Source organism: Dama dama, chromosome 19 (genome assembly GCF_033118175.1).
Source record: "Dama dama isolate Ldn47 chromosome 19, ASM3311817v1, whole genome shotgun sequence".
Lineage (NCBI taxonomy): Eukaryota > Metazoa > Chordata > Mammalia > Artiodactyla > Cervidae > Dama > Dama dama.
Genome location: NC_083699.1, coordinates 48486372 through 48512766, shown reverse-complemented (window position 1 = coordinate 48512766; position 26395 = coordinate 48486372). Strand labels below are relative to the sequence as shown.

The window sequence follows — 26395 nt, the reverse complement described above, 5'->3', positions numbered from 1 at the left end:
TAATTACAAGTCTGAAAACATAGAGAAATTGAAATTTAATCCTAATAGAAAACATTTTTTTTTCTAATCACATGAGAAGAGGAGGGAGGTCTCTAAAAAAAGAATGGAAGAAGTTACAGATATATAAATAAAAGGAATGGATGTGAAAAGGCCATTTAAAAAGTCAGAGATAAAAAAGATTTTGGATGTTGTCAGGAATCATGTTTACCTCCACCATTTGTTACTACTAAACTGCTGTGATTCTCCTGGTATTGGCTTTCTCTTCGTAGTCTTTGTTCTTTAGTAATTTCTGCTACTCGAAGAGGCAGATCTGAAAATTCATCTGTAGGCTTAAAAAAATAGTAGAAACACTAAAATCACTTCAAACTTTAGACAAGGTATTTATAGCATAAACTCAGAATTTATATTTTTTAAAAAAGAGCAAAATAATTCCAGAGATGCATCTAGAAAGATGCACATATTATTCAACAATATGAATGTACTTAACGCCACTGAAATGCACACTTAAAAATGGTTAAAATGGGGCTTCCCTGGTGGTTTAATGGTTATGAATCCGTCTTGCAATGCAGGGGACACCAGCTCAATTTCTGATCTGGGAAGATCCCACACGCTGTGAAGCAACTAAGCCCGTGTGCCACAACTACTGACCTTGTGCTCTAGAGCCTGGGAGCCACAACTACAGAAGCCCATGGGCCTTAAACCTGTGCTCCAGCAAGAAGGGAAGCCACTGCAATGAGAAGCCTGCACACCACACCTAGAGAGTAGGCCCCGTTTGATGTAACTAGAGAAACCCTGAGGGTAGCAACACAGACCCAGTACAGCCAAAAAAAAAGTATCTTTTTTGATATTGCCACAATCATGTACACACCCAACCACACACAAATAGCCAAGCAATTTCAAATGACAAATGGGCTGTATTCTAAAACTAATTTGCTTTAGACTCCAAATAAAACAATGTTAAAAATGGTATACTACCAGTCTTGCTAACAAAATCTTTTTATTATTTAACCTAATTTATAGCTAAAGTATTTTACTTTAGTAATTTAAAAAGAGAGAAAACATAATACTAATAATTAGAACAAAAGAGAAAAATGATATAATTAGCTGAGAAAGTTACTTATTTATCTTGAGCATGTAGATAACTTCATTAGGTTCTTATCTTATTACCCATCAGCCTATAGTTCTATTTTCTCACCTAGCAGATCTTCTATCCATCTCTGCTCAAGATTACCCAGGCACTCAAATTTTAGGTTTCCCATGTAACTGGCTCAGTTCCCATTCAGATCTTTCAGGATATAAAATGATTTATATGAGACAATGAGATAACAAACATGTAAAACACAATATGCTAAAAAGACGATGAAGAAACATAATACCATTTCTGAGTGACAGGACTATGTGGGAGTTTTACCCCTCATCTGGCTTTTCTATATTTTACATAACAAGAAATTGAGTCCAATTAAGACACTTTCCATTTTCATCATTTTACTTCCTCTTAATCAGAAGTTGCAGCATGTACAATAAATACTTACTTCATTCCCTGACCATCTCTTATCACCACTGTCCACACTGTTAAAACCTGAGTCAAGTGCTCCATAGGGACGACCTGAGTACAGTTCTTCATGGCTGCCGAAAAGAAACTTTAGTTCTTATTGTGAAGTTTGATACTTTAAAAATTAACATTTGAAATAGATGCAATTTTAGTAATAAATATTTTCATGGCATTTAGGGACTTAATTGCTTAGAATGAAGTGAGTACTCCTTTAACTTTTTAGTTTGAAAAGTTCCAAATTCAAAGAAATCAGGTAGAAGAGAATAATGAACTTTCATGTCCTCATTATCCACCTTCAAAAATATCAACACTCTTACTTCATCTATTCCTCTAGCCCTTCCCAACGTACCTCTCCATTATTGTTTTTAATAGCACTCTCTTTCTTAAGGTAAAATTTATACACACTGAAATACACAAACCTTTGACAAATGAATGCATCTTTGTAACATATACCCCTATCATGATATAGGACATTTCTACTTCACCAGAAAATTAGCACACATCCCTTCCCAGTCAACTTTCCTCACCTCATCAACTAAGAAGCAACTACCATTCAAATTTTTTTAACTTTAAATTAGTATAGAAGGCCAAATAATTGTTCTCAAAGATGTAAAGATATAATCCCTGAAACCTGTAAATATGTTACTTTACATTGTAAACAGGAATTAAGGTTGGAGATAAAAGGCAGGATGCTAGTAAGAGTACTTTAAAATAAGGAGATTATCCTGAATTGTATGAATGGGCTCAATGTAATCACAAGGTTTCTTGAACGTGAAAGAGGGAAAAAGAAGAGGAGGATACAATGCTGGCTTAAAGACAAAGGAAGGGACAAGAACCAAGGAAAGCACACAACCTCTAGAAGTTGAAAAAGGCAAGGAAACACAGTCTACTCAGAGCCTACAGAAAAGAATGGAGCACCAACAGCATCTTAATTCTAGCTCAATGAGACCAAAATTTAGATTTCTGACCTATACCATAAAATGATTAATTTGTGTTGTTCAAACCTGTAAGTCTGGGGTAATTTGTTCTGTTAGGGGAAGCACACTGAAACCGCCCACCCTGGCCAGGCACCATAGTGACCATTTGCAAGAGTTGTTTTATGACAGGAGATCTTGATAAGGAATACAGAACTAATAAGCCACCACCAACCGGAAGAGTTTGGGAAAGGTCGAAAGGAGACACCGAGAGTCCGTCCACTTCCCAGAATCCCTCTCGCCAGCATCCATCTTGGCTGAGCGATGTGTGGGCCACCAGGAAAGACTCTGAATTAGAATGACTGGCCAAAGACCACCCGGAAACTAATCCCATCCCCATAAAACCCTGAGACTGCGAGCTATGCGGCAGAGCAGTTCTCCTGGGTTCCCTTATCCTCCTGCTCTCCACCTGGGTGCCCTTTCCAATAAAATCTCTTGCTTTGTCAGCACATGTGTCTCCTCAGACAATTCATTTCTGAGTGTTAGACAAGAGCCCAGTTTTGGCCCCGGAAGGGGTCCCCCTTCCTCCAACAGTTCTGCTTATTCTAGAATGCACAAAAATGGAGTATGTACTCTTTTTCTACTTGGCATCATGTCAGTGAAATTCTTGTCATGTCAGTGAATTCATCTTGAATGAATGAATTTATATGGTAAGTGCAGGTTTAACTTAAAAACAAAAAAATGCCAATCTGTTTTCAAAAGTAGCTGAATCATTTTAAATTCCCAACAACAATATACTGGAGTTCCAGTTGCCAACACTGTACTGCCAGTCATTAATTTTAGTTATTATTCTGATGGGTGTAAAGTGTGATGTTAATTTGTATTTCTCTGACGACTAGTGATATTTAATATTTTAATGTGCTTATTGGCTATTTATTTATCTTCTTTTATGAAATGTATGTTCAAATCTTTGGCCTATTTAAAAATACAACATCCATAATCTTGAAAACAGCTTGCTAAGTAAAAGCCACAGACAAAACGCCATATGATATTTGATTTCATTTCTATGAAATTCTAGAAAAGGCAAATGACAGAGAGCTGACTAGTGACTGCCTGGGGCTGAGGGTGATTAAAAGAAAATAAGTATCTTGATTGTGTTGGTAGTTTTGTGACTGTATCCATTTACCAAAACTCACCAAATTGGACACTTAAAATGGGTAAATTTTATCTCAATAAAGTTGTTAAAAAAATAGGCCATGGAGAAGGAAATGGCAACCCACTCCAGTATTCTTGCCTGAGAAATCCCATGAAGGGAGGAGCCTGGCAGGCTACAGTCCATGGGGTAATACCTAATTTTATCTTGGCAATTTTTCATTTTTCCTCCAAAAGAGGCACTCCTCAGTTGTGTTAGCTTCGACTCCAATGAATCTGGACTGATCCCTGACTCAAGATACTTAAGAAAGACATTTATAGTGATGATGTTCATAGATTTTATATATGCATTGAAGACATACATACCAAATCTTGTACACAGAAAAATTAGTCATCTGTACACTGAAAAGTCAAAAGTAATAGTTCCTATGTGCTGGGAACATGAGAAAATATCACCCCCCCCCTTTTTTTTTTAAAGTTTTCCATGATTGGGAGAAGTTTTTTCAAAATGGTGGAAAGTGAATTTTATAGAAACCCAGTAAATAATTTTCAAGAAAATTTAAAAAGCAAAAACAAATATAACTAAAATTCCATGACTCCAACAAAACTATTTTAAGTTTTACACTTTCTTTGCTATGATTTGACCACATTCACTGTCTTATAGTTATAACAAAATAAATATTTATAATTTACTTACTAAAAAAAAAAAAAAAAATAGGCCAAACTAACTTTCCAAAATGGATGTTCTGATTTTACTTTTTTACAACTCAAATTACATTACATAAGCAACATGAGAGCACTGGTTGCTCCACATCCTTCCGTCTGGTGTTGTCAGTCTTAATTTTATTCCTGTGGATATGCACTGATAGCTCATTGTGACTTAATTTGCATTTCAATGATGATTAATGATGTTAAGCACTTTTCTGTGTGCTTACTGATCAATTATGTATCTTTCTTTGTAAAGTTTATTCAAGCCTTTTGTCCAGTTTTCAGTTGGGTTGTTTGTCTTTTTAACATTAAGTTGCAGGCATCCCTGGTAGCTCAGCTGGTAAAGAATCCGCCTGCAATGCAGGAGACCCTGGTTCGATCCGTGGGTTGGGAAGATCCCCTGGAGGAGGGCATGGCAACCCACTCCAGTATTCTTGCCTGGAGAATCACCATGGACAGATGAGCCTGGTAGGCTACAGCCCATGGGCTTGCAAAGAGTCAGACACGACTGGCACATTCTTTATACAGTCTGGATGTAAGTCTATTGTTTTATATGTATTTTGCAAATCATTTCCCTCAGTCTGTGGTTTGCCTATTTTCTAAACAGTTTCTTTTCATAAATAGATGGCTTTAAGTTTCATTAAATTGAGCTTATCATTTCTTTTTTAATGGTTATTGCTTTCTGTGTCCTCAGAAATCCTTGCATTCCCCAAGTCACAAAGATATTCTTCTACATTTTCTTCTAAAGCTATAAAAGCTTTAGTTTTTGCTTGTTCTTGAACATAGTTTTAAAAAGTTAGCTTAATTTGAAGCCTAAAACATGACAAAACCTAGGTTAAAAATTGGTCTGTTAGCGTTTTATTTAATAAAATGGCCTAGGTTGAAAAACAACTTTCAATGGTACAAATTTAAAACATGGAGTGTTCTTCTGATATTCAATTTTGTATTTCATGTATTCTTACAATTTGTGTATGCAACTTTAAAAAAGTTACTATGTCATGCAGTCACAATGAATCAGAACTTAAGGTACAAGGAAAGAGCAATGCATTTGAGGGACTTGCTTGGTGGTTCACTGGTTAAGAATCCACCTTGCAACGCAGGGGTTAAGGTTCAATTCCTGGTCAGGGATCTAAGATCCCACGTCTTGGAGCAACTAAGCCCAAAGGTCACAACTATTGAGCCCACATGATGCAGTGAAGATCCTGTGTGGCTCAGTGGTTAAGAATCTGCCTGCCAATGCAGGGGACATGGGTTCGATCCCTGGTTTGGGAAGATTCCTCATGCCTTGAGGCAACTAAGCCTATGTTCCAAACTACTGAGTTCATGCTCCAGAGCCCACAAGTTGCAACTATTGAGCCCATGCGCCTGGAGCCTGTGATCCACAAAAGAAGTCACTGCAATGAGAAGCCCGAACATCACAACTACAGAGTAGCCCTGTCCACATGCAGCAACAAAGACCCGTCGCAGCCAAAAATAAATAGAAAACTGCCCAACAGTACAGAGATTCAGAGCTAGAACCAAGGCCATTTAACTCCGTGACTGCATTCTGAATAAATGCACTGCTAACTACAATGCAATCTTATTAATCTGTACCTTAGTAAGAAAGGACATGAAAGTACAATGTGTCATTTGTTGGTGCAAGAGGAGCTGAAGGAAATATTTTTCTTTTATATACATATATATATATATACACACACACACAACATATATACTGATATATATATAAACTTATAGGATATTCTGAAATAATCACAAATACAGTAACAGAACTCTGGAAAAATAGAAAATGCAGAGGATAATCTATTGAGCATAATTAGGGATTATATAGGGATTGGAATATATTAGATCTGTAATTACTAATTCCTTTGAGAAACATGATATGTTCATGCTATCTAGACTTCCCATTTAGGAAGAGTTTCTCTATTGATTCAAGTCTTCTTATATCTCCTAGCAAACAAATCTCTTCCCATGAATTTTTTATGTCTGTTTTTTAAAAGGAAAATAATGAAGACTGCAATATTCAAAGAAATTAGGTAAAGACTTCTTAGTCCTCAAAACTAAGGACAGAACCAGAGAGAAAAAGATTCTGTAACTAGCACTGTGGCCCTCAATCAAAGCTCACTACTCAAACAGGTAATGATGTTTCCTCCTTGGTTTCTTCAGGTATGCCCTGTAATCATTACACATACACACACCCAGTAATCACTATTCATCTTCTCACACACAGACCTCAAGGCAACAGCAGCAGTTTAATATTCCTACTCTGCTACTTCAGGAGAGGAAAACTTTTCCTTTGCAATGGTTACTAACTCCAAGGGAGAAAATAAATTAGTGTACATATAAAATAAAAACAACTTGAAAAAAAAAAAAAAAGATTAGTACTATTTACTTTTTTGCCCACACCTCATGGCATGTGGGATCTTGGTTTCCAGAAGGGGGATCAAACCCAAACCCTAGCAGTGGAAGAGCTGAGTCCTAACTCCTGGACTACCAGCAAAGTCCTCTAAAAGCTACTTTTTTTGTTGTTGTACATTTTTTTTTAACAGTACAGGAATAGAAACTTTTAGAAATATTTAAATAGGAAAAATGAAACTTTCTTCTAGAGATAATAAGAGTTCCATATTATAAGCAATGAAGTGAGGTAAGAGGAAAAAGAAATGAAAAGGAAATAACGGAGAAAATTAAAAAATTCTTGGTATTAGTGGTCTGGCTTTCCTCATATCTTCCCCACTGCCAAAATTCTTCCTCTAAGAGAGACCTAGATCAGCACACTGTAAGACCTAATCCCCCACCCCCACCATCTTTTCGAAACCTTTTTTGTCTTCCTTAATACCACATACCTGCTTTTAGTCCTCTCAGAGTCAAAAGTGCTAGTGCTGAGGATGTTCTGGTAGGAATCTTTTATGCATATGCATCATTTCTCCCTGTACTTGTGTAAGTATACTAAATCAAAACAACTAGATTAAAGCTGGTGTTCCCAATGTCCTTCGGTCTATACAAATCTGCAGTCTAACAGCCAGACCAAAAAACTCCAAATATCATTACAAAGCTGTTTCTGATGACTTTAGGCAGAGAAAGCTAAAAATATAGTTTAAAAAATTTAAATTATAATATGTATTTCCCTTTACTGGGAAGATAAATCTTAGCATTTTCTTAAGTACCACCAATTACTGTACAGTGCTAAAATATAGTAATAACTTAAAATATTATTAAAATATGAAGGGTACTTTACATATATGCCTGGTGATGTCAAACTGCTATGTTTCTAGAGCTTCATTGTTTTTAAAAACCTTATTAAAATTATGAAATACCATATAAAAGAATAGCTATAACTGACATAGCTTTTGAGGTATGGTGAGACATGAATACCCTTAAAGCCCCCTTATGTCTCTTTCACTTGGAATCTTTCTCCCTTTCAGAATTTATCACTAATTTTAATTTTGTTAATATGCATCTGCTTTTTATGGTTTTATTTTTTCCTCTGAATTATTTTTGTATTTTTAATATGTTTGCTTTTAGAAACTCTAACAGAATAGAAGTTTGTTAATCTGTTTTAAATTAGGACACTGAGAAGGTCAGGACTGTGCTTTTACGTAAAATGTGACAAGTTCTAAGAGAATGCCTAAAGGGTTCTTTTGAGTAAAGTTTATTAATATTATTACACCTTCACTGAGATATCTATTTTGCCTTTAAAGACCTTATGAATACTTAAGACTGCTGCAATGGTTGGGAATGCCAAGGAAATGCCTTTGAAAAGTCTGATGCTGTATGCAGCTGAGGGATTCACAGGCTTATAAGATCCCAAAGTGACATTAATGGTCATCAAATCCAACCCCTTCACTCCCTTTGTGAAAAATGAAGCCCAGAAAGTTTGAATGAGTTGCCTTAAGCTACAGAGTTAGTTAACAGGAGAGCCAAGGTTAGTTAGTATTAAAGTCACTTAGACCATCAGTTTTCAACTGAGGACCTCTCAGGATACTTGGTAATAACTGGAGACACTTTTGTTTGTCACATTGGGAAGGTGCTACAGAAGCCAGGGAAGCTGTTGAGTATCTTCCAGTGTACAGGACAGCTCCTCACCACAAATAATTATCTATTTCAAAATATCCACAGTGCTGAGGTTAAGAAACCCTGACTTAGAACTATACTTGGTCACATCTATGTAATCAATTTTTTACTTAATATAAGCATTCTGAGAAAAATAACGTTAAAATAGGTTATTTTGCTTTGATCAAACAAACTGTCAGGCAAATTTAAGGGTCCCATTTATTTGATTCTCTGTGAGATGGAAAATAATAAATGAAAGAATACAATATACTCACCAGGAGCCAAAACCCATGGGTCTCCTATCATAATCTGGCAGATCTGGAGCAATCTTACAAGCCTGCATGTTCAGGTATTTAAATATGTGGATTTTGCCTTTTATACATATCTAAGTAAAGTAACATATAGAAACAAATTATTATTCAGCTGAAATATATGTGTACCCGAACCTTTTTTCCTTCTGCTTTTATTTTTTTAATTTTAAATTTACTTATTTTTTTTAACTGAAGGAGCCCCTGCCTTTTAAATCACAATCAGCTTTTTATTTAATGTATATTGGAAAGAGAAGGTATTTATATTAAGTATGTATGGTAATATTAAAAATTAACTCATTATAACACATTATATCATTTGTTACCTTAGGTGTTTAAGTGATACAAATGTAGGTTTTTGTTTTCTAGTCACTAGTAAGTTTCAGTAACATAATATACATAATTCATGATTATAAACACTGTTAGAATACCAAGTAAACTTATATTGACTAGTTAGGCACAGTCAAAGATTTAAAGCATTGCTCCCCATGGATTCTACTGGCAACTTTTGTTTTTAGAAATGCAACAATCATGCACAATTATGTTTTCAATCCTACTTCCTGTAAGAAAGAAAAGCAGGAAATGATTAAATATTAAAGTCATATATAGTTCTGTTGCCACCTATTTATTTCTGTCCTATAAATCAACATATAAACTCTTCAGGGACGTGAGGCCTTTCTGTAGTTATGACGTTCACTCAAACACTTTTAAGAGCTGCCACATAGACACCTGTACAAGGCTGAGTCAACTGCAGTAAGGAAAGCTATGGCGAAAAATATAAGACAAAAAGCTTTTTAGATCGTGGAATGTCTGAAAGCTGTATGTAAAGCTACCTTATAACAACTTCATTAAGTAGTTTCATTTCAGTCACTAATAAACAAATGACCAAACTGACTCTATGAGGAACTTAAGATTTTAGAAAACAGGAAGGTACAAAGACAACAGACATGAGAAATACACTGATGATCTTTAATTCTGTAAGCTGAGTATTTTGTCTTTAGCATTCACATTGTCTTCATTTAAGTTTTACTAGAAAGAAATAACTCAAATTTAATTAGGAAAAAAAAAACTTTAAGGAAGAACCCTTCAAATGTGAAAAAGTCAATTTAGTGAAAGGAAAAACATTTTTGGAACATTACCTCTCTCTCATCTCATTTACTTCAAGGCTTTTAAAGAATACATGTGAGTGTGAATTTATTTTAAAAGAACTTAATTTCTGACAAAAAGTAAATACATATAACTTACAACTTTTAAACTTCATCCTTTGTCCAAAAAGTTTATAACATACTTCAAATCAACTGTGGTTTACCTGTGCAGGAGGAGACTGTAGCGGATTGTTATCTAGGGTGATCATCTGCAGGTGCCTGAGATTCCGATAACAGACAGGAATTGTTGTAATTTTGTTGCAGGAAAAGTCTAACCGTATCAAAGGCAACTCTGCTAGTTCTGCAGGGAAGTAAGGTGGAAATATACAATGATATTTCAAAGCTAGACATTTTTTTCTTCAGGAGCTTCTATCTAAATATAATTGATTTAACGTAAGTATTTACGTCCATCCTTTCTTAGTGATTAACTGATATATAGCGAAGTGTCATAAAATGAAATCTAAGTGCTTAGGGATTGTAATATTAATGAAAAGCAAACTATTTGACCCCTTATGTTGTTGCTGCTGTTTAGTCGCTCATTCGTGTCTGACTCTTTGCAACCCCATGGACTGCAGCATGCCAGGCTTCCTTGTCCATCACTAACCCCCAGAGTTTGCTCAAACTCATGTCCGTTGAGTTGGTGATGCCATCCAATCATCTCACCCTTTGGCACCCCCTTCTCCTCCTGCCCTCAAATTTCCTAGGATCAGGGTTTTTTCCAATGAATTGGCTCTTCGATCAGGTGGCTGAAGTATTGGTGCTTCAGCTTCAGCATTAGTCCTTCCAGTGAATATTCTGGTTTGATTTCCATGCTGTCCAAGGGACTCTCAAGAGTCTTCTCCAGCACTACAGTTTGAAAGCATCAATTCTTTGGCGCTCACCATTCTTTATGGTCCAACTCTCACTTCCGTACATGACTACTGGAAAAACCATAGCTTTGACTAGACCAACCTTTGTCAGCAAAGTGATATCTCTGCTTTTTAATATGCTGTCTAGGTTTACCATAGCTTTTCTTCCAAGGAACAAGTGTCTTTTAATTTCATGGCTGCATTCACTGTCCGCAGTGATTTTGGAGTCCAAGAAAATAACGTCTGTCACTGTTTCCACTTTTCCCCCTTCTATTTGCCATGAAGTGATGGGACCAGATGCCATGATCTTCATTTTTTGAATGCTGAGTCTTAAGCCAGCTTTTTTCAATCTCCTCTTTCACCTGCATCAAGAGGCCCTTTAGTTCCTCTTTGCTTTCTGCCATTAGGGTGGTGTCATCTGCATATCTGAGGTTATTGATATTTCTCCCGGCAATTTTGATTCCAGCTTGTGATTCATCCAGCCCAGCATTTCACATGATGGACTCTGCATATAAGTTAAATAAGCAGGGTGACAATATACAGCCTTGACGTACTCCCTTCCCAATTTTGAACCAATCCGCTGTTCCATGTCCAGTTCTAACTGTAGCTTCTTGACCTGCATACATGTTTCTAAGAAGGCAAGTAAGGTGGTTTGGTATTCCCATTTCCTTAAGAATTTTCCAGTTTGTTGTGATCCACACAAAGGCTTTAGCCTTTAGTGAAGCAGAAGTACATTTTTTTAAAAAATTCCCTTGCCTTTCCTATGACCCAACGGATGTTTTCAATTTGATCTCTGGCTCCTCTGCCTTTTCTAAACGCAGTTTGAACATCTGGAAGTTCTTGGTTCACACAGTGATGAAGCCTAGCTGCAAGGATTTTGAGCATTACCTTGCTAATATTTTAAATGACTGCAATTGTGCGGTAGTTTGAACATTCTTTAGCATTGCCTTTCTTTGGAATTAGAATGAAAACTGACCTTTTCTAGTCCTGTAGTCACTGCTGAGTCTTCCAAATTTCCTGGCATATTGAGTATAGCACTTTAACAGTATCATCTTTTAGGATTTGAAATAGCTCAGATGGAATTCCACCACCTCCACTAGTTTTGTTTGTAGTAATGCTTCCTAAGGCTCACATTCCACGATATCTGTCTCTAGGTAAGTGATCACACCATCATGGTTATCCAGGTCATTAAGATCTTTTTCGTCCAGTTCTTCTGTGTATTCTTGCCACCTCTTCTTAATGTCTTCTGCTTCTGTTAGGTCCGTATCATTTCTGTCCTTTTCTGTGCCCAACTTTACATGAAATGGTGACCCCTTACGGAACAACAGAAAGTCTTAGAAACTAGGTCTGATACCACAGAAAGGTGGGAATAACAAAAGGATTAGATGACAATCTGTATAAAAACAAGTTAGATGCATAGGTTTTCAATCTTAACTTATGCATGCTCCTTTCCATTCACAACAGAAGTCAACAAGTTATCCTTTAGTGAAACTGAATTGAAAGCCTCTGAACTCAAGGACCGCACAATGGAAAGTCAGGATGAGTTGCCTGCTAAAAATGGAGGATTTAAGTGAAAGTCTACAAACTTAGCAACAAGACTTCAGCACTTTGCTACCCAACCTCACCCCATTCCCTAGCCTTAAATGGCAGTTAGTTAGGGAGATACACAACATAGAAGAAAGAAAACATCTTTCTCTGGACAAACTATATAGTCCCATACAAAAGGCTGTTAGATACTGATATAGAGTTTCCTCCAATAAAATATCCAGCTTACTGCTTAATACAATTTCTGCCCAGTACACTTGGAATTTCTAATTAGCTTTGTATAAATGGCATATGACCCACAAACATTTAGAAGAGCTTTCAACATATGAGAGAGAAATCAAAATATGCAAAACAATGGAAAAAAAAATGAGTGCAGGAAAAAACAGGTTAACATACAGGAAACAGAAAAAAACTCTGAAAACTAGAACTAATGTCTCCAATTTCAGAACAATAGAATACTAAATTACTGAAAAAGGAAAGGATTTTGTTTTTAAATCAGCAAAAAGTAAGGGTTTTTAGAGATGAAAAATTAGATGGCAGAAATTAAAAATTCAGAAGAATGGTTAGATTATAAATGGTTGAACTGTTACCACCTGGGTAATCAAAATGACAAAGAAATGAACAATAAAAAATATAAGAAAATCATAAGATCAATTAAGAGTCCACTATCCAATTAGCAAAAATTCTCGAAGGAGAAAACAGAAATCAGACGACAGGAAATTATCAAACAGATATAAAACAATTTCTCAGAATGAAAGATGTGAATCTCTGATGCAGGAGGAATCACTGCAGATGGTGCCTGCAGCCATGAAATTAAAAGATGCTTGCTTTTTGGAAGAAAAGCTATGACAAACCTAGATAGCGTATTAAAAAACAGAGCCACTTTGCCAACAAAGGTCTATCTAGTGAAAGCTATGTTTTTTCCAGTAATCATGTATATGATTTATCAAAAACATGTGAAATTTCTCTTAAGTAGTTATGCCAAATGAAACTTCCAGAGACCCTACATTATCAGTTAACAGGATCTAAAATTACCATCACTACTCAATAGTTATTGGAGCTTTTCAATCAAGAGTCTAGCTTTTAAAATCTACACCAGAACAGATAACATGTATTAAATAAATCATTACACCTCAAACACTTGCTGTAACTTTTATACATTTTTGATGTGCAAATCAGTCTGACAGATCTTTAAAATAAAAAGGCAAAAAACAAAACAAAACAACTGTTTCACAGTTTCTTACCTTCAGGCAAACGTACTAAGTGATTTCTTCTTACATTAAGGTCTCTCAAGGCCTCCAAATTACCAATTTGGGAAGGTATTGTTTGAATTTCATTGCAGCTCACGTCCTATTTCAACAACACACACAGTAAAGAACTGTACTGATATTACAAACTTGCCAGCTTTAAACTATCTGCAAAATGAGGTTTGGACAGCATAATATCCCCCGGTTGTAAAAAATACTATGATTTTGTGTCCAGGAATAATTCCACAGTTTGTACTAGAATTTGATTTTTAAAATGTATAGGCTTTTGACTGACGGAAGCAGTGACAGATTTTATTTTCTTGGGCTCCAAAATTACTGCTGACAGTAACTGCAGCCATGAAATTAAAAGATGCTTGCTCCTTGGAAGGAAACCTATTATAAACCTAGACAGCACATTAAAAACAGCATATTAAAGACATCACTGTGTCGACAAAGGTTTGTATAGTCAAAGCTATGGTTTTTGTCAGCAAAGTTATATTTCTGCTTTTTAATACACATACATATATACATAAAACAATCAAAAAATGAAATATTCACTTACAAGTTCCGTTAAATATCTGAGATGTCCAATTTCTTCTGGAAGTGAGACCAATTTGTTATTACTAGCAATTAAGACTTTCAATGGTAAATCACACAAATGTACCGGCAATGTTGACAGTTGGTTCCGACTAAATGGGTAAGCAGAAAAAGAACTAAGTCAGAGCCCACCACTCAGGGAAAAAAATTGCCATCTTTCTCATTCTACACTCTGTATAATAACAAATGTAAATCTTATAAGAAAGAAACAGGATATTATATTTGAGTTTGAAAAAACAAACAGATTTGAACTCAAGTTTGTTACTTGTCAAACTCACTTGTCAGCTTTGTTTTTTAGGCAAAGCATTTAATTTATCTGCATCTTACACAGATTCCTCATCTGTAAATCACAGGGTTTACAGGACTCTTGCACCATAAAACTCCTTTGCAAATAATGAAATGTCTCATAAACAAATCATATTATTGTATTACAGTTAAATTTATACAGGAAAAATTATTTTAAAATAGGGCAGGTAACTAACATCCTCTCCTCTTCTTTCCAAAGAGTTATAAACATTAGGAGTATTTGTAATTTGCTTGCCTCATCATTACAGCATTATAACCAAATGTATATAAACAACCCAAATATAGTTCTACGGGAAACAAGGGACAGATTGTGAATTCAGATATATCATACTAACTGAAGTATAGATAAGAAATCTTTTATCTAAACAAAAGTATACAAATCAGAACTGGAAGTAAAAAACATATCTATCATAAGGATAAAACTAAGTTAAAATTTTCCTTATGCATATTTAACATCTTAATCCTTAGTAACAACAGCCCCCATTTGTAAGATCTTTTGATGATTTTATTACCAGATCATGAGCCATTAAAACTTCTAGTATCTAATAAGTAGATATTCACATACAAAGCTGTCTAATAGTTCTACTTTTGTGGGAAAAAACTGAAAAAATAAGTAAATATCTGAGAGCAAAAATGAGTTTTAGAAATATATAAACTGTACATTAAAATGATTACATATAAAAAATATTTCCAAAGGATATTTCTTGATAAGGGGAAAAATTTATTCAAAAATTCGACTAAAGGCCTAGAAAAAAAAGGGAAAATTTCATCTATTAATTCAGACACATTTTGATGGATTTCCTTTACTTTTCTAAATTTATTTTCTCCAGTCAACATTTATAACTTTTTATAATGAAATAACAAAAGAAGTCTTGTCAGATGTGAAACAACGGAGTAGACGAGCTAAATAACTGCATTTATATGTTCAGAACTTAGGACACAAAAATACATAACCACAAGAACCAAAATAATTTCAGATCTATCATTCTTATTTGATGAAACTTACTTGAAAATGTAATTGGACAACCATTGCTACAAGACAATTAGGGTAACAGCTCTTATAGAGTTTAACTATTGCAAAGACAAAGACTAAGGGAGAAACTAGAGGGACCCAGAAAATACTGTTAATTTAGCCTAAAAACATGAAGAGATATTGCTGAGATAAACAGATGATGTAATTTTTTAAAAAGTATTATTTTTATTTTTTGGCTGCAAGGAATGCAGGATTTTAGTTCCCTGACCAGGCAACAAACCCGTGCCCCCTGAAATGGAAACATGGGGTCAGCCACAGGACGGGAATTACTCAGGTAACGTTAACTTTAGTGAAAGGGATGAGAAAAATTGAAAACACCACACAAAACTAAAGTTAAAAAAAAAGTTCTTACCTAATATTTAAGAAAGTTAGCGCTTGTAGGTTTAGAATTGCCTCTGGTACATATCGAATACAATTTTGGTATAAATTGAGATTCTCAAGAGAAAAGAAGTGACATGCTTCTATGGGAATTTCTGAGAGGCGATTTCGTGACAGATCTGAAACAAATAATTTTAAAATTAATCCCTGGAACTTATTTTATAAAAATTTTAAACAAAAAGTAGATTTCGTAATTGTTAGAATTTCCCAGAGTTTCTATTGTGAAGTTTGGTCCAGAGTAAACATTCAAATATTAACTGATTGAATAAACCAGCTTAACATATGCCTCTACATCTGTTGCTGGAAAATGCTGGTTACTTTTGTGTGTTAGTCGCTCAGTTGGGTCTGACTCTTTGCGACCCCATAGACTGTAGCCTACCATGTTCCTCTGTCCATCGAATTCTCCAGGCAAGAATACTCGACTGGGTTGTCATGCCCTTCTCCAGGGGATCTTCCCAACCAAGGAATCGAACCCAGGTCTCCCATATTGCAGACCAATTATTTACAATCTGAGCCACCAGGGAAGCCCCACTGGTTAACTTTTGAGTCTCCATAAATACTAAATGGGCTTCCCAGGTGGCCCGAATGGTAAAGAGCCTGCCTGCCAATGCAGGAGATGTGAGAGATGGGGGTTTGATCCCTGAGACAGGAAGATCCCCTGGAGGAGGGCATGGCAACCCACTTTAGTATTCCTGCGTGGAGAATCCCATGGATAGAGAAGCCTGTCGGGCGACAGTCCATGGGGTTGCAAAGAGTCAGACATGACTGAAGCAACCTGGCACACACACACACATACTAAAAAGCTAAAACCATTATTCTTTGCAAGTAACATAAATTCCAAGGAATATCAGCCTTGGAATTTCATTTCAAATCATATCACAGATCATGCTAAGTATCAAGTATCCTAGAAAACAAATGGATCCCTAAAATCCACATTCCCAAAAGCACAGACAACATCCTGAGGTTTTCTGAAAAATGAAGAAAAACAAAACAAAATACTGTCTCTTTATCAGTCAAAAAGTATCAGTGTCACATCAAAAGGACTCAGGAAACATCTTTGTTCCCACTGGCCAAAGATGAGACAATCTGAGATTCAGTAAAGATAATAAATGCAGCAGACTGAAATCTATAACATGCTACTGAATTAAAGGAGTTTAAAATAAAACACTCCCCCAAAGATGATTAAAGAACCAATTCATTATCTTATAAGCTGACAAAGGGGAAAAAACAAACATCTATGTTATCTTCTTTTGTAATCCAGTAGTACACCTTGCAGTATTTTCTCTGTGTGTGTGTGTGTGCACGTGCATGCATGCCCACATGTGCACGCACTGTGCTGTGCTTAGTGGGTCAGTCCTGTCTGATGCTTTGTGACTCCAGGTTCCATCTATGGGGATTCTCCAGGCAAGAAGACTGGACTGGGTTGCCATGCCCTCTTCCAGCGGAATCTTCCTGACCTAGGGATCAAATCCAGGTCTCCCGCATTGCAGGCTGATTCTTTACCATCTGAGCCACCAGGGAAGCCCATACATGTATGTATACACATGCCTATATATATATGTAACTTGATATATATCTCCTTTTTCAGATTCTTTTCCATTAGAGTTTATTACAGGATATTGAACATAGTTCCCTGTGCTGTTACAGTAAGACCTTGTTGTTTATTTTGTATATAGTAGTCTGTATCTGCTAATTCCAAACTCCTAATTTATCCCCACCTCTTTCCTGTCCTTTGCCCTTCGGTAGTCATAAATCTGTCCTCTATGTCTTAAGTCTGTTTCTGTTTTGTAAACAAGTTCATCTGTATCACTTTTTAAGATTCCACAAATAAGTGATATCATACGATATTTGTCTTCCTCTGACTTCCTTCACTTAGTATGATAATCTCTAGATCCATACCTGTTGCTGCAGATGGCATTATTTCATTCTTTTTTATAGCTGATTAATATTTCATTGTATACATTTGTACCACATCTTTATCCATTCATCTGTCAAGAGACATTTATGTTGCTTCCATGTCTTGGCTATTGTAAACAGTGCTGCTATGAACATTAAAGTGCATGTATCTTTTCAAACTATTCTCCAGATAAATGCCCAGGAGTGGAATTACTGGATCATTCTGTTTTGTTCTGTTTGTTAAACTTGTCATTATCTCTTCTAATAGTTCTATTTCATTGAAGTTGCTTTTTTCTAGATGTAATCCTTATTCATCCTCTCTCTTGCTGCTAGAGTTCCTTTAAGTGAATTATTTTCCCTTGCCAATTCATGGTTTGCCTCATCCTTGGAGCTCAGATCAAGCTGCTGGAGTACCTTGAATGGCATTTTACACCAAAATAGTAAAACAACCTCTATGATGCACTGGAACTAAGCTTTCCACCTGGGGCAGTTCTTTGTGACCCCATGGCTCCTCTGACTTGGAATTCTTCAGGTAAGAATACTGGAATGGGTAGCCATTCCCTTCTCCAGGGGATCTTCCCAACCCAGGGATTGAACCCACGTCTCTTGTATTGGCAGGCAGATTCTTTACTACTGAATTATTTGGGAAGCCTTTGTGAGTTTGACGAGAATATTTATTCTACATTGGATTAATGTTTTGGTTATGTCTATTAGGTCGTATTTATTTAACTGCATTGTTCAAGGTGCATCCTTATTGATTTATTTTTTGGTCAGTTTTTTGTATCAACTGCTGAGAGTTTTGTATCAACCCTGAGAGAGAAGGGTATATTACAGTGTTTCATTTTTATTGCTATCTTGTCTATTTCTCTCTATAATTATTCAACCCTTTCCTTATGTAATTTGGAGTTTTGGGTTTAGGTACCCACAAAATTTTAAATTACTATCTTCTGACTCATTGGAAAAGACCCCGATGCTGGGAAAGATTGAAGGCAGGAGGAGAAGAGGACGACAGATGAGATGGTTGGATGGCATCATCAACTCAATGGACATGAGTTTGAGCAAGCTCTGGGAGCTGGTGGTGGACAGGGAAACCTGACGTGCTGCAGTCCATGGGGTTGGAAAGAGTTGGACACAACTGAGCGACTGAACTGAACTGAAAAATTAAACGTTTTATAATTCTTAAGTTATTCCTTTTATTCCTAGTACAGTTATTTGCTTTGAAATCTCTTCTTTTGGTTGGTCTGTTGGACTGACGTTACTGTGACTTCCATGATCCCTATTAACACCCTGTATAATATCCCTTTCTCCACTTGAGTGTAGGTGGGCCTTAAAAAGTAACCAACTTGCTCCTAACCAATAGAATATTGCAAAGATGATGTGATGCCATTCCTGTGGTTATGACTCTCTTATCTAATCTGTTCTATCTCTGTTGCCAACTTTGAAGAAGTAAGTTGCTGCAAACTCTACAGTTACAACAACCTGAGGGAGCATGGAAGCAGATTCTTCCCTAGTCATACCTCAAGAAGAGAACTCAATCTAGATCAACACCTTGCAGTAGACCAGGCTAAGCTGTGCCTAGACTTCTGATCCAAAGAAACCACGAAGCTCCTTAAGCTGCTAAATTTGTGATAATTTGTTATACAGCATAGAAAACTAACAATCAGTATTTCTACAGAGTACTTTTTCCTATTCTTTAGTTTCGAACTTTCTGGATTATTACACTTTGAACAAGTTTCTTATAAACAACCCACAGGTAGATTTTCTTTCTTTTATTGTCTGACGATCTTAATATTTTAACTGAAATCACTCTATATTTAATATTATCACCCAATCAATACACTTCCCTGGTGTCTCAGATGGTAAAGAATCTGCCTGCAATGCGGGAGACCCGGTTCAATCTCTAGGTCAGGAAGATCCCCTGGAGAAGGAAATGACAACCCATTCCAATATTCTTGCCTGGAAAATTCCATGGACAGAGGAGCCTGGTGGACTATGGTCCATATGGTCACAAAGAGTTGGACAAGACTGAGGAACTAACAAGGAGACCCAACCAATATATCTGAACTTTTTAAAGGGCCATGTTATTTATGAAAGATGTAGTTCATTGCCCTTTGAGTATCTATGCTCTTTCCTTCTTTCTTACTATAAGAATCTCAACTGTATTCAAAACAGCAAAGGTCTCAGCTAGACTACTAATATTTCCAATTTTATTAATCATTAAAGTTCAAAAGAAGGAAATAAAGGCTGAAATAAAATTTTAACCATATTTGACTTGGTAACTAAACTGATGTAAGAAATTCTCATTTTATAGTCAGTGTCCTGAGTTTGTATGTAAACTGAATGCTCTGAAACTACCTCATGTATTTCCACAGAGGTAAAAAAGACTTGAGCTTCTGAGGACTAACTTCACATACAATGCCATTGAAATGTTACATATGTGCAAATATACTCCTTTTGCAGTATTTCCTTTCTCAGTACATGATGCTTTTGTGTATCCAGTTGCTTAAGTCAGGATTCTGGAAGCATCTTAACACCATTCTCTGTTCCCCTGCCAACCAATATAATCCTATCAACAAACACTCAATTTCTTGGTCCACATAAACTGTGAGCCCAACCATTTTTCTTCATCTCTTCTGTCACTGCCTCTTAGGATTGTTCTAAGAATCAAATCAAATAATGCATGGAAAATTACTTCATATACTGTAAAATGCAAAGAGGCACACACATAAAGCTATCTTCATAAGGTTGACAGCAATACAGCAAAAATACCACCACCTCACCAATTACATGGTATTGCACTATGCAATAAAATATAGCAGAGTACAATAAAATAATTTATGATCTTTGGTCACCAAAAAGAATACTGCTTTCAGTATACTTAATTTAAAAAGCATAAAGGTAGAAAACACTTATTTTAAGATTTACATTAAAATGCTTAACAGTTTCCTTATCTTTCAGTGAGGTTAAATAAAGAGAGGTTGCTATATTTTTGTATCACTAGAGTAAATTTAATTTCACACATATGGATAAGACTAGTTATTGCCACATGAGCCCTCTAAATTTCCATCTCTGTGTCAATGTAGTCAGTTGTAGGCTGTTTTCCAGACTGCAAGCTCAGTTGAGATTTGCCAAGTATTGTAAAAAGCCACAAACTGGATAATAAGCAACTTTGCAAATTAAGCTATTAAGTTACTTCTACATATCATATCCTGAATGTGGCCTTGGTCTTAACATGAGCTGACAACTATACCACCCTGCACAGCTCTTGGATGTATTATTCAGTTGAGCAAAGCAAAAAAAAAAAAAGCCTATTTTGGCCTGATAAAAAATATGAGAAAACTTTTATCTTAAAAAAATGTATTATGGAAGCTTCAGATAAGTAAAAGAAATATTTCAATGGAAAAAGCTTTAAAACATTTTGCTTGCAATGAAATGCTGATTTTTCTTATTTATAAAAAAGTTACCCTCAAAGTTAAACTCATCTCAAATAATCAAGTTTAAAAATACTACATTAAAGAAAAAAGTCTAAAACAATGTAAAGAGAATCTTCAATATTAAAGGGGGGTGCATGGGAATGATCACTCTAGATTCACATGGTGAATACTTAAAGAGTAGGGAAAAGGTTTGGTTTGTTCAACTCTGTATAAGTTGGCACTTAGTAGAGCCACAGTTCATAGCATATAATAGCACTCAATATTTATTTTAAAAAAAGACCAAATAAATGAATGAAACAAAAACTGTGGAATAAGAAGAAAGAAAGAATCCTGTCTTCCATCTATAGAGCTTCATCTATGGTAAGGCATAATTAATATACTGAAAAAGGACAAAATTACAATTTTATCTTTTTTTAAGAAACACTACATAACCTGGATTGAAAATAATTTCCAAAGAAGTACGTTTTAGATAAAATGAATAAATTCCAACCCCTGAGGGAAAAACTATTATGTGTATCAAACCATAAATAGGTATTTATAATTTTAAAAAAGCTAAGATAGGTTACAACCATAAAAAAGAATGGCTTAGGAAGCTGGATGGAAGGGGGCACACAGAGGGAGCCTGAGAGAGCCCTGGAGGCACACTGGGGCCAGGACTTAAGATGTCTTCATTGGTCAGACTTCATAGAAGACAATATGGAAGACCTCTGGTAGCTAAAAAAGTAAGCCGTATAAACCTTTTCTGTCAATTTCTTACTCTCCCCAAGGGTCCTACTTAAAGCAGGGTGAAGACATGCTAAGCACTGAAGAACTACGGTGGAAAGTGGTTGATTATTCCAAAGGGAATGAAGATAGGCATGCATAGGGCCAGTACCCTCAGTTGGATGATGCCGGCAGCAGGGACGCTCAGAAAGAGTGGCTTTTCTAGCACTTTTATCAAGTGATTCAGAAAGTGTATGATCGAGAGAGCCCTTCAGATTACATTATTGTTTCTATCAACAAAGAACCAGAAACTTAGGCAGATGCACACATCCTGGACCACCTGCAGCCTCTCTCTCCTGGTCAGAGATGCTGCCTCAACTCAGGAGGGTGGACTTCCCAGGTAGCACAGTGGATAGCAACATGCCTGACAGTGCAGGGGACATGTGTTCAAACCATGGTCCAGGAAGATTCCATATGCATGGAGCAACTAAACCTGTGTGCCACAACTACTGAGCCCACACTCTAGAGCCCAGCTGCAACTACTGAGCCTGTGTGCTGCAACTACTGAAGCCCATGTGTCTAGAACTTGTGCCCCACAACAAAAGAAGCCACTGCTATGAGAATAGAATGTACCACAACGATGAGTAGCCCTTGTTCTATGCAACTAGAAAAAGCCTGCATGCAGTAACAAAGACCCAGTGCAACCAAAAAAATAAATAAATTATAAAACAAACAAAAGAATGGCTTAGGTATATAAAAATTGACATTAGGACTTTTTTCCATTTTGAAATATAAAATGTTTTTAATTTATGATACCTTCCTATTTTTTAAAAAAGATGTACATTTACTGATCCGTTTGCTGCCTAAATTCATGGATTTTCATTTTATTCAATGTTATAACCCGTTGTGACCCAGACCTGATATGGCCACCTGATGCGAAGAGCTGACTCATTTGAAAAGACCCTGATGCTGGGAAAGATTGAGGGCAGGAGGAGAAGGGGACGACAGAGGATGAGATGGTTGGATGGCATCACCGACTCAAAGGACATGGGTTTGGGTGGACTCTGGCAGTTGGTGATGGATAGGGAGGCCTGGCATGCTGGGGTTCATCGGGTCGCAAAGAATCGGACACGACTGAGTGACTGAACTGAACTGATTATGAAAACTCCCCTTTACACTAGCTCCTGTATCTTTTAGTTTGTTTGCTTATTTATTTTTGGTTGCACTGGGTCTTCGCTGCTGCCTATGGGCTTTCTGTAGTTGTGGTGAGCGGGGACTACTCTTCATTGTGGTGCACAGACCTTTCATTGTGGTGGCTTCACTTGTTCTAGGCACATGGGCTCAGTAGTTGTGGCACACAGGTATTAGCTGTTCCGCGGCATGTGAAATCTTCTGAGACCAGAGATGGAACCCATGTCCCCTGTATTGAGAGGCGGATTTCTATATACCATACCACCAGTGAAGTCCTCCTGTATCTTTTTGATATGCCACTTTTTTTTTTTTAGCATTTCCTTATATTCTGACACAGCAAGATGTTCCAGGCTTATTTTGCAACTTCTGTGCCCCAGTTCTAGAATCAGCTATTTTTCACCCTCATATAACAGAAACTTTTGTGGCAAGTTAGATTTGCAGAGTAGGGGACAAAAGGGAAAACCACCAAGTCCAAGGGAAGTTTCAGAATTAATGACTGTTGCTGGGTTGTTTTTGTAAGCCATCCAGCTTTATAGTGATCTGTTATATGGCAATAGAAAAACAAAAGAGAAATTGGTACCTGGAAGTGGAGTGCTGCTATAACAAAACACTAAAACTGGCTTAAAATGAGGCAGCAGGCAGTAGCCCTAAGGGGCCTCCCAGTGCCCGTCAGTAGAGGCTTGAGTGCAGGGGAAAAAAACTATGACTGAAGGCTAGAGAAAACGTCACTCTAGTTCTGCTCTGACAGAACGATTAAAGAAACCACAAGCTGCTGTATCATGACAGGTACAAGGGGTATCTAAAAGATTTAAATCATCATAAATACATGTGGCTATCTGGTAGTGAAACACGTTAGCTGAAGTTAAACATATGACAATAAGGATTACCTAAGTACTGATGTTAAATCTTAATGATGAGAAATGGTGTATATATAAATATACTTACACACATACATATATATACTCCTGCAATTTTCTAATTAAATTTTCCCCCCTCACTTATTTTTAGATATCATTCAAATACATTACATGTTTTTCCTTTTCAGATAATGCAACAAACTTAAAAGACTCTCTGCCCACAAAGTAAAGAACATGAACTTCTGCCTAGAACGGATTCTGGTTTTATATAATATTGGAAAATGAACTCAGAGTTTATAAAGATTACCCTTAAAATTGTGATTGAATTCTCGTAATATTTTCATCTTGAAATATGGCTCATTACATACCCTGCCAATAAACTGTTTCCAAAGCCATAGCCAAAACAAAGCAATTTAGAGTAAAACTATTATCTTAAATGAGGGCTTCCCTGGAGGCTTAGATGGTAAAGAATCCGCCTGCAATGCAGGAGACCTGGGTTCAGTCCCTAGGTTGGGAAGATCTCCTGGAGAAGGGAATGGCTACACACTGCAGTATTCTGGCCTGGAGAATTCCATGGACAGAAGAGCCTGCCAGGCTATATGGCCCATGGGGTCACAAAGAGCCAGAGATGACTGAGCGACTTTCACTTTCACAAAGCCTGCCAATAAAGTTTTCAAAGCCATGCCCCAAAACAATGAAATTCAGAGTAAACTATTATCTTAAATGAGACATATGACATAGCCAGACTTCAGCCCTAGTTCTCCCATTTATTACCATCTAGGAGCCTGGCGGGCTACCATCCACAGGGTCACAAAGAGTCGGACATGACTTAGCGACTAAACAACAACAGATTTCTAGAAGACTTCAGAATCTTCCTAACACTTTCACTGGTATTTTCAATTATTTTGCCTTCTTGCAGGCAAGAAACATGTTAAAAAGTACTTTTTTCCTAACTCTATTTCCCAATTAACTATTTAATAACTTTATGATTTTATGAGTGAAGAGTAGTTGATTCTTGCTTTCAGGGGACAAACCTGGAGTCCAAAGACAACAGTAACATGGCTTTTTAAACCTAAAAAAGTTTTTGGGAAACATTTATTTAACTGACATGGCATTTTCCTTCCAGCTAACTTTATGACTTCCTATTTCTGTTTGAGACTCTGAAGGTCACAATGTTGAAAAAAAAAAAAGTATAATTATTTTACTAACATGATATTGCTTCTCATAAGTTAGTGCAAAAAGGAAAAACCCTAATTCTTTGTAACATAAAAACTTGTTTATAATAATTTTATGAATTAAATATTTCAAAATAATTATTAATAATCTAAGGAGTTTCCATGTTTAGTTCAATAAATTCCTTCTTTGCTCTTAAAGAAGTCTGCTCAATTTTGTCCCTTCCTGATTTCAGTACAAACTTAACAATCACTATTCTTGATTCCTTCTAGTGCTACAGGAAGCACTTTCCTTTTCTGAGCAGGAAGCACTTTCCTTTTCTGAGCAGATCAGTGTCTGACTTTTATAATAAGGTGCCTGAGATCATTTCCTTTGACCCACTAGATCTGATATTGTGCTCACCTCTGTCCATCTATTTTTCTCCCTATTCTCACATAAACTATCAAAAGAAATAATGTGGTGACATTCCTGTTAAAAGGAACCACCTATCCAATGACACCCAAAATAATTTAAATTCAGTTGAACCAATTAATACAAATATTTTAATTTTAAACTTATATAACTTGTATTTATTCATTTTTATACAGTGTTCTTGAGAACGTTTCCAGCTCTTATACATGAGGTTATCTAAAGCACACAAGAGAAAGGGACCAAATCTCTCTTAAAAAAACAGATGCTTTAGCTATTGGGTACTGCTTATTATCATACATGTAAATATATAGTGAGACATTTTTTAGGGTGTTTACTCAGCTCACAATGTTCTTAATTTCTCCCTTTCATTCACAAGGGTTGCCTCTCCTTCCCTCCCAGCTTTTCAGAGTCATATATACCGAGTCATATATATCAGTGATGTTTAACCTTGGGAAACCCTCCCAAAGGAAGTAACACTGAACTCCATAGCTCGCCTCATTCTTGATACCCTGGTAAACTCTGCTCCTCCTTTAAGAGCCATCTCAAACATAATCTCATTTTACTTCCCTTGATTTGTCTAGGCACTCAAAAAATTCTCCCCCTGTGTTTCCATTACTCTAATGTAGCAATTATCACACTGTACTGTAATTCTCCATTAGATTTTAACTTCCTTGAGACCAAGAGCTTTGTGTCTCTTGCATCTAATACAGTATCTGACTTATTAAAAGGTCAAGTTTATTTGCTAGAATTAAGCTAATTCAGTATGCCAACACTGGATATTTCATGCTGATCAACTCTCTAATTAGCTATTTTTTAAAATAAGAATTAGAAAATTATTTCTGAATAAACAAAGTTTATTTGGTAGGTAATTAATTAATCTTTAAATGTGGGAAGGAAATCATGAAGGAAATCCATGAAAGAAATCATATGAAAAGATCCTTAATAGCAGTA

General features: G+C 36.2%; 1 protein-coding gene across 7 annotated transcripts in view; it reads right to left on the bottom strand.

The window, feature by feature from the left end:
- LRCH3 (leucine rich repeats and calponin homology domain containing 3) overlaps positions 1-26395 on the bottom strand; it is a 99679-nt gene that overhangs the window by 44113 nt on the left and 29171 nt on the right. For all 7 annotated transcript variants that reach the window (XR_009696983.1, XM_061166959.1, XM_061166953.1 and 4 more), the window contains exons 2-8: positions 15755-15899; positions 14029-14155; positions 13464-13569; positions 9991-10127; positions 8649-8758; positions 1533-1626; positions 209-329 (exon numbers count right to left, since the gene is read on the bottom strand). Coding sequence is in view for 6 of the 7 variants with exons in the window: in XM_061166959.1 (XP_061022942.1) it covers positions 209-329; positions 1533-1626; positions 8649-8758; positions 9991-10127; positions 13464-13569; positions 14029-14155; positions 15755-15899 (840 nt within the window). In the remaining variant the exon portion in view is untranslated. The remainder of the gene's footprint in view (positions 1-208; positions 330-1532; positions 1627-8648; positions 8759-9990; positions 10128-13463; positions 13570-14028; positions 14156-15754; positions 15900-26395) is intronic.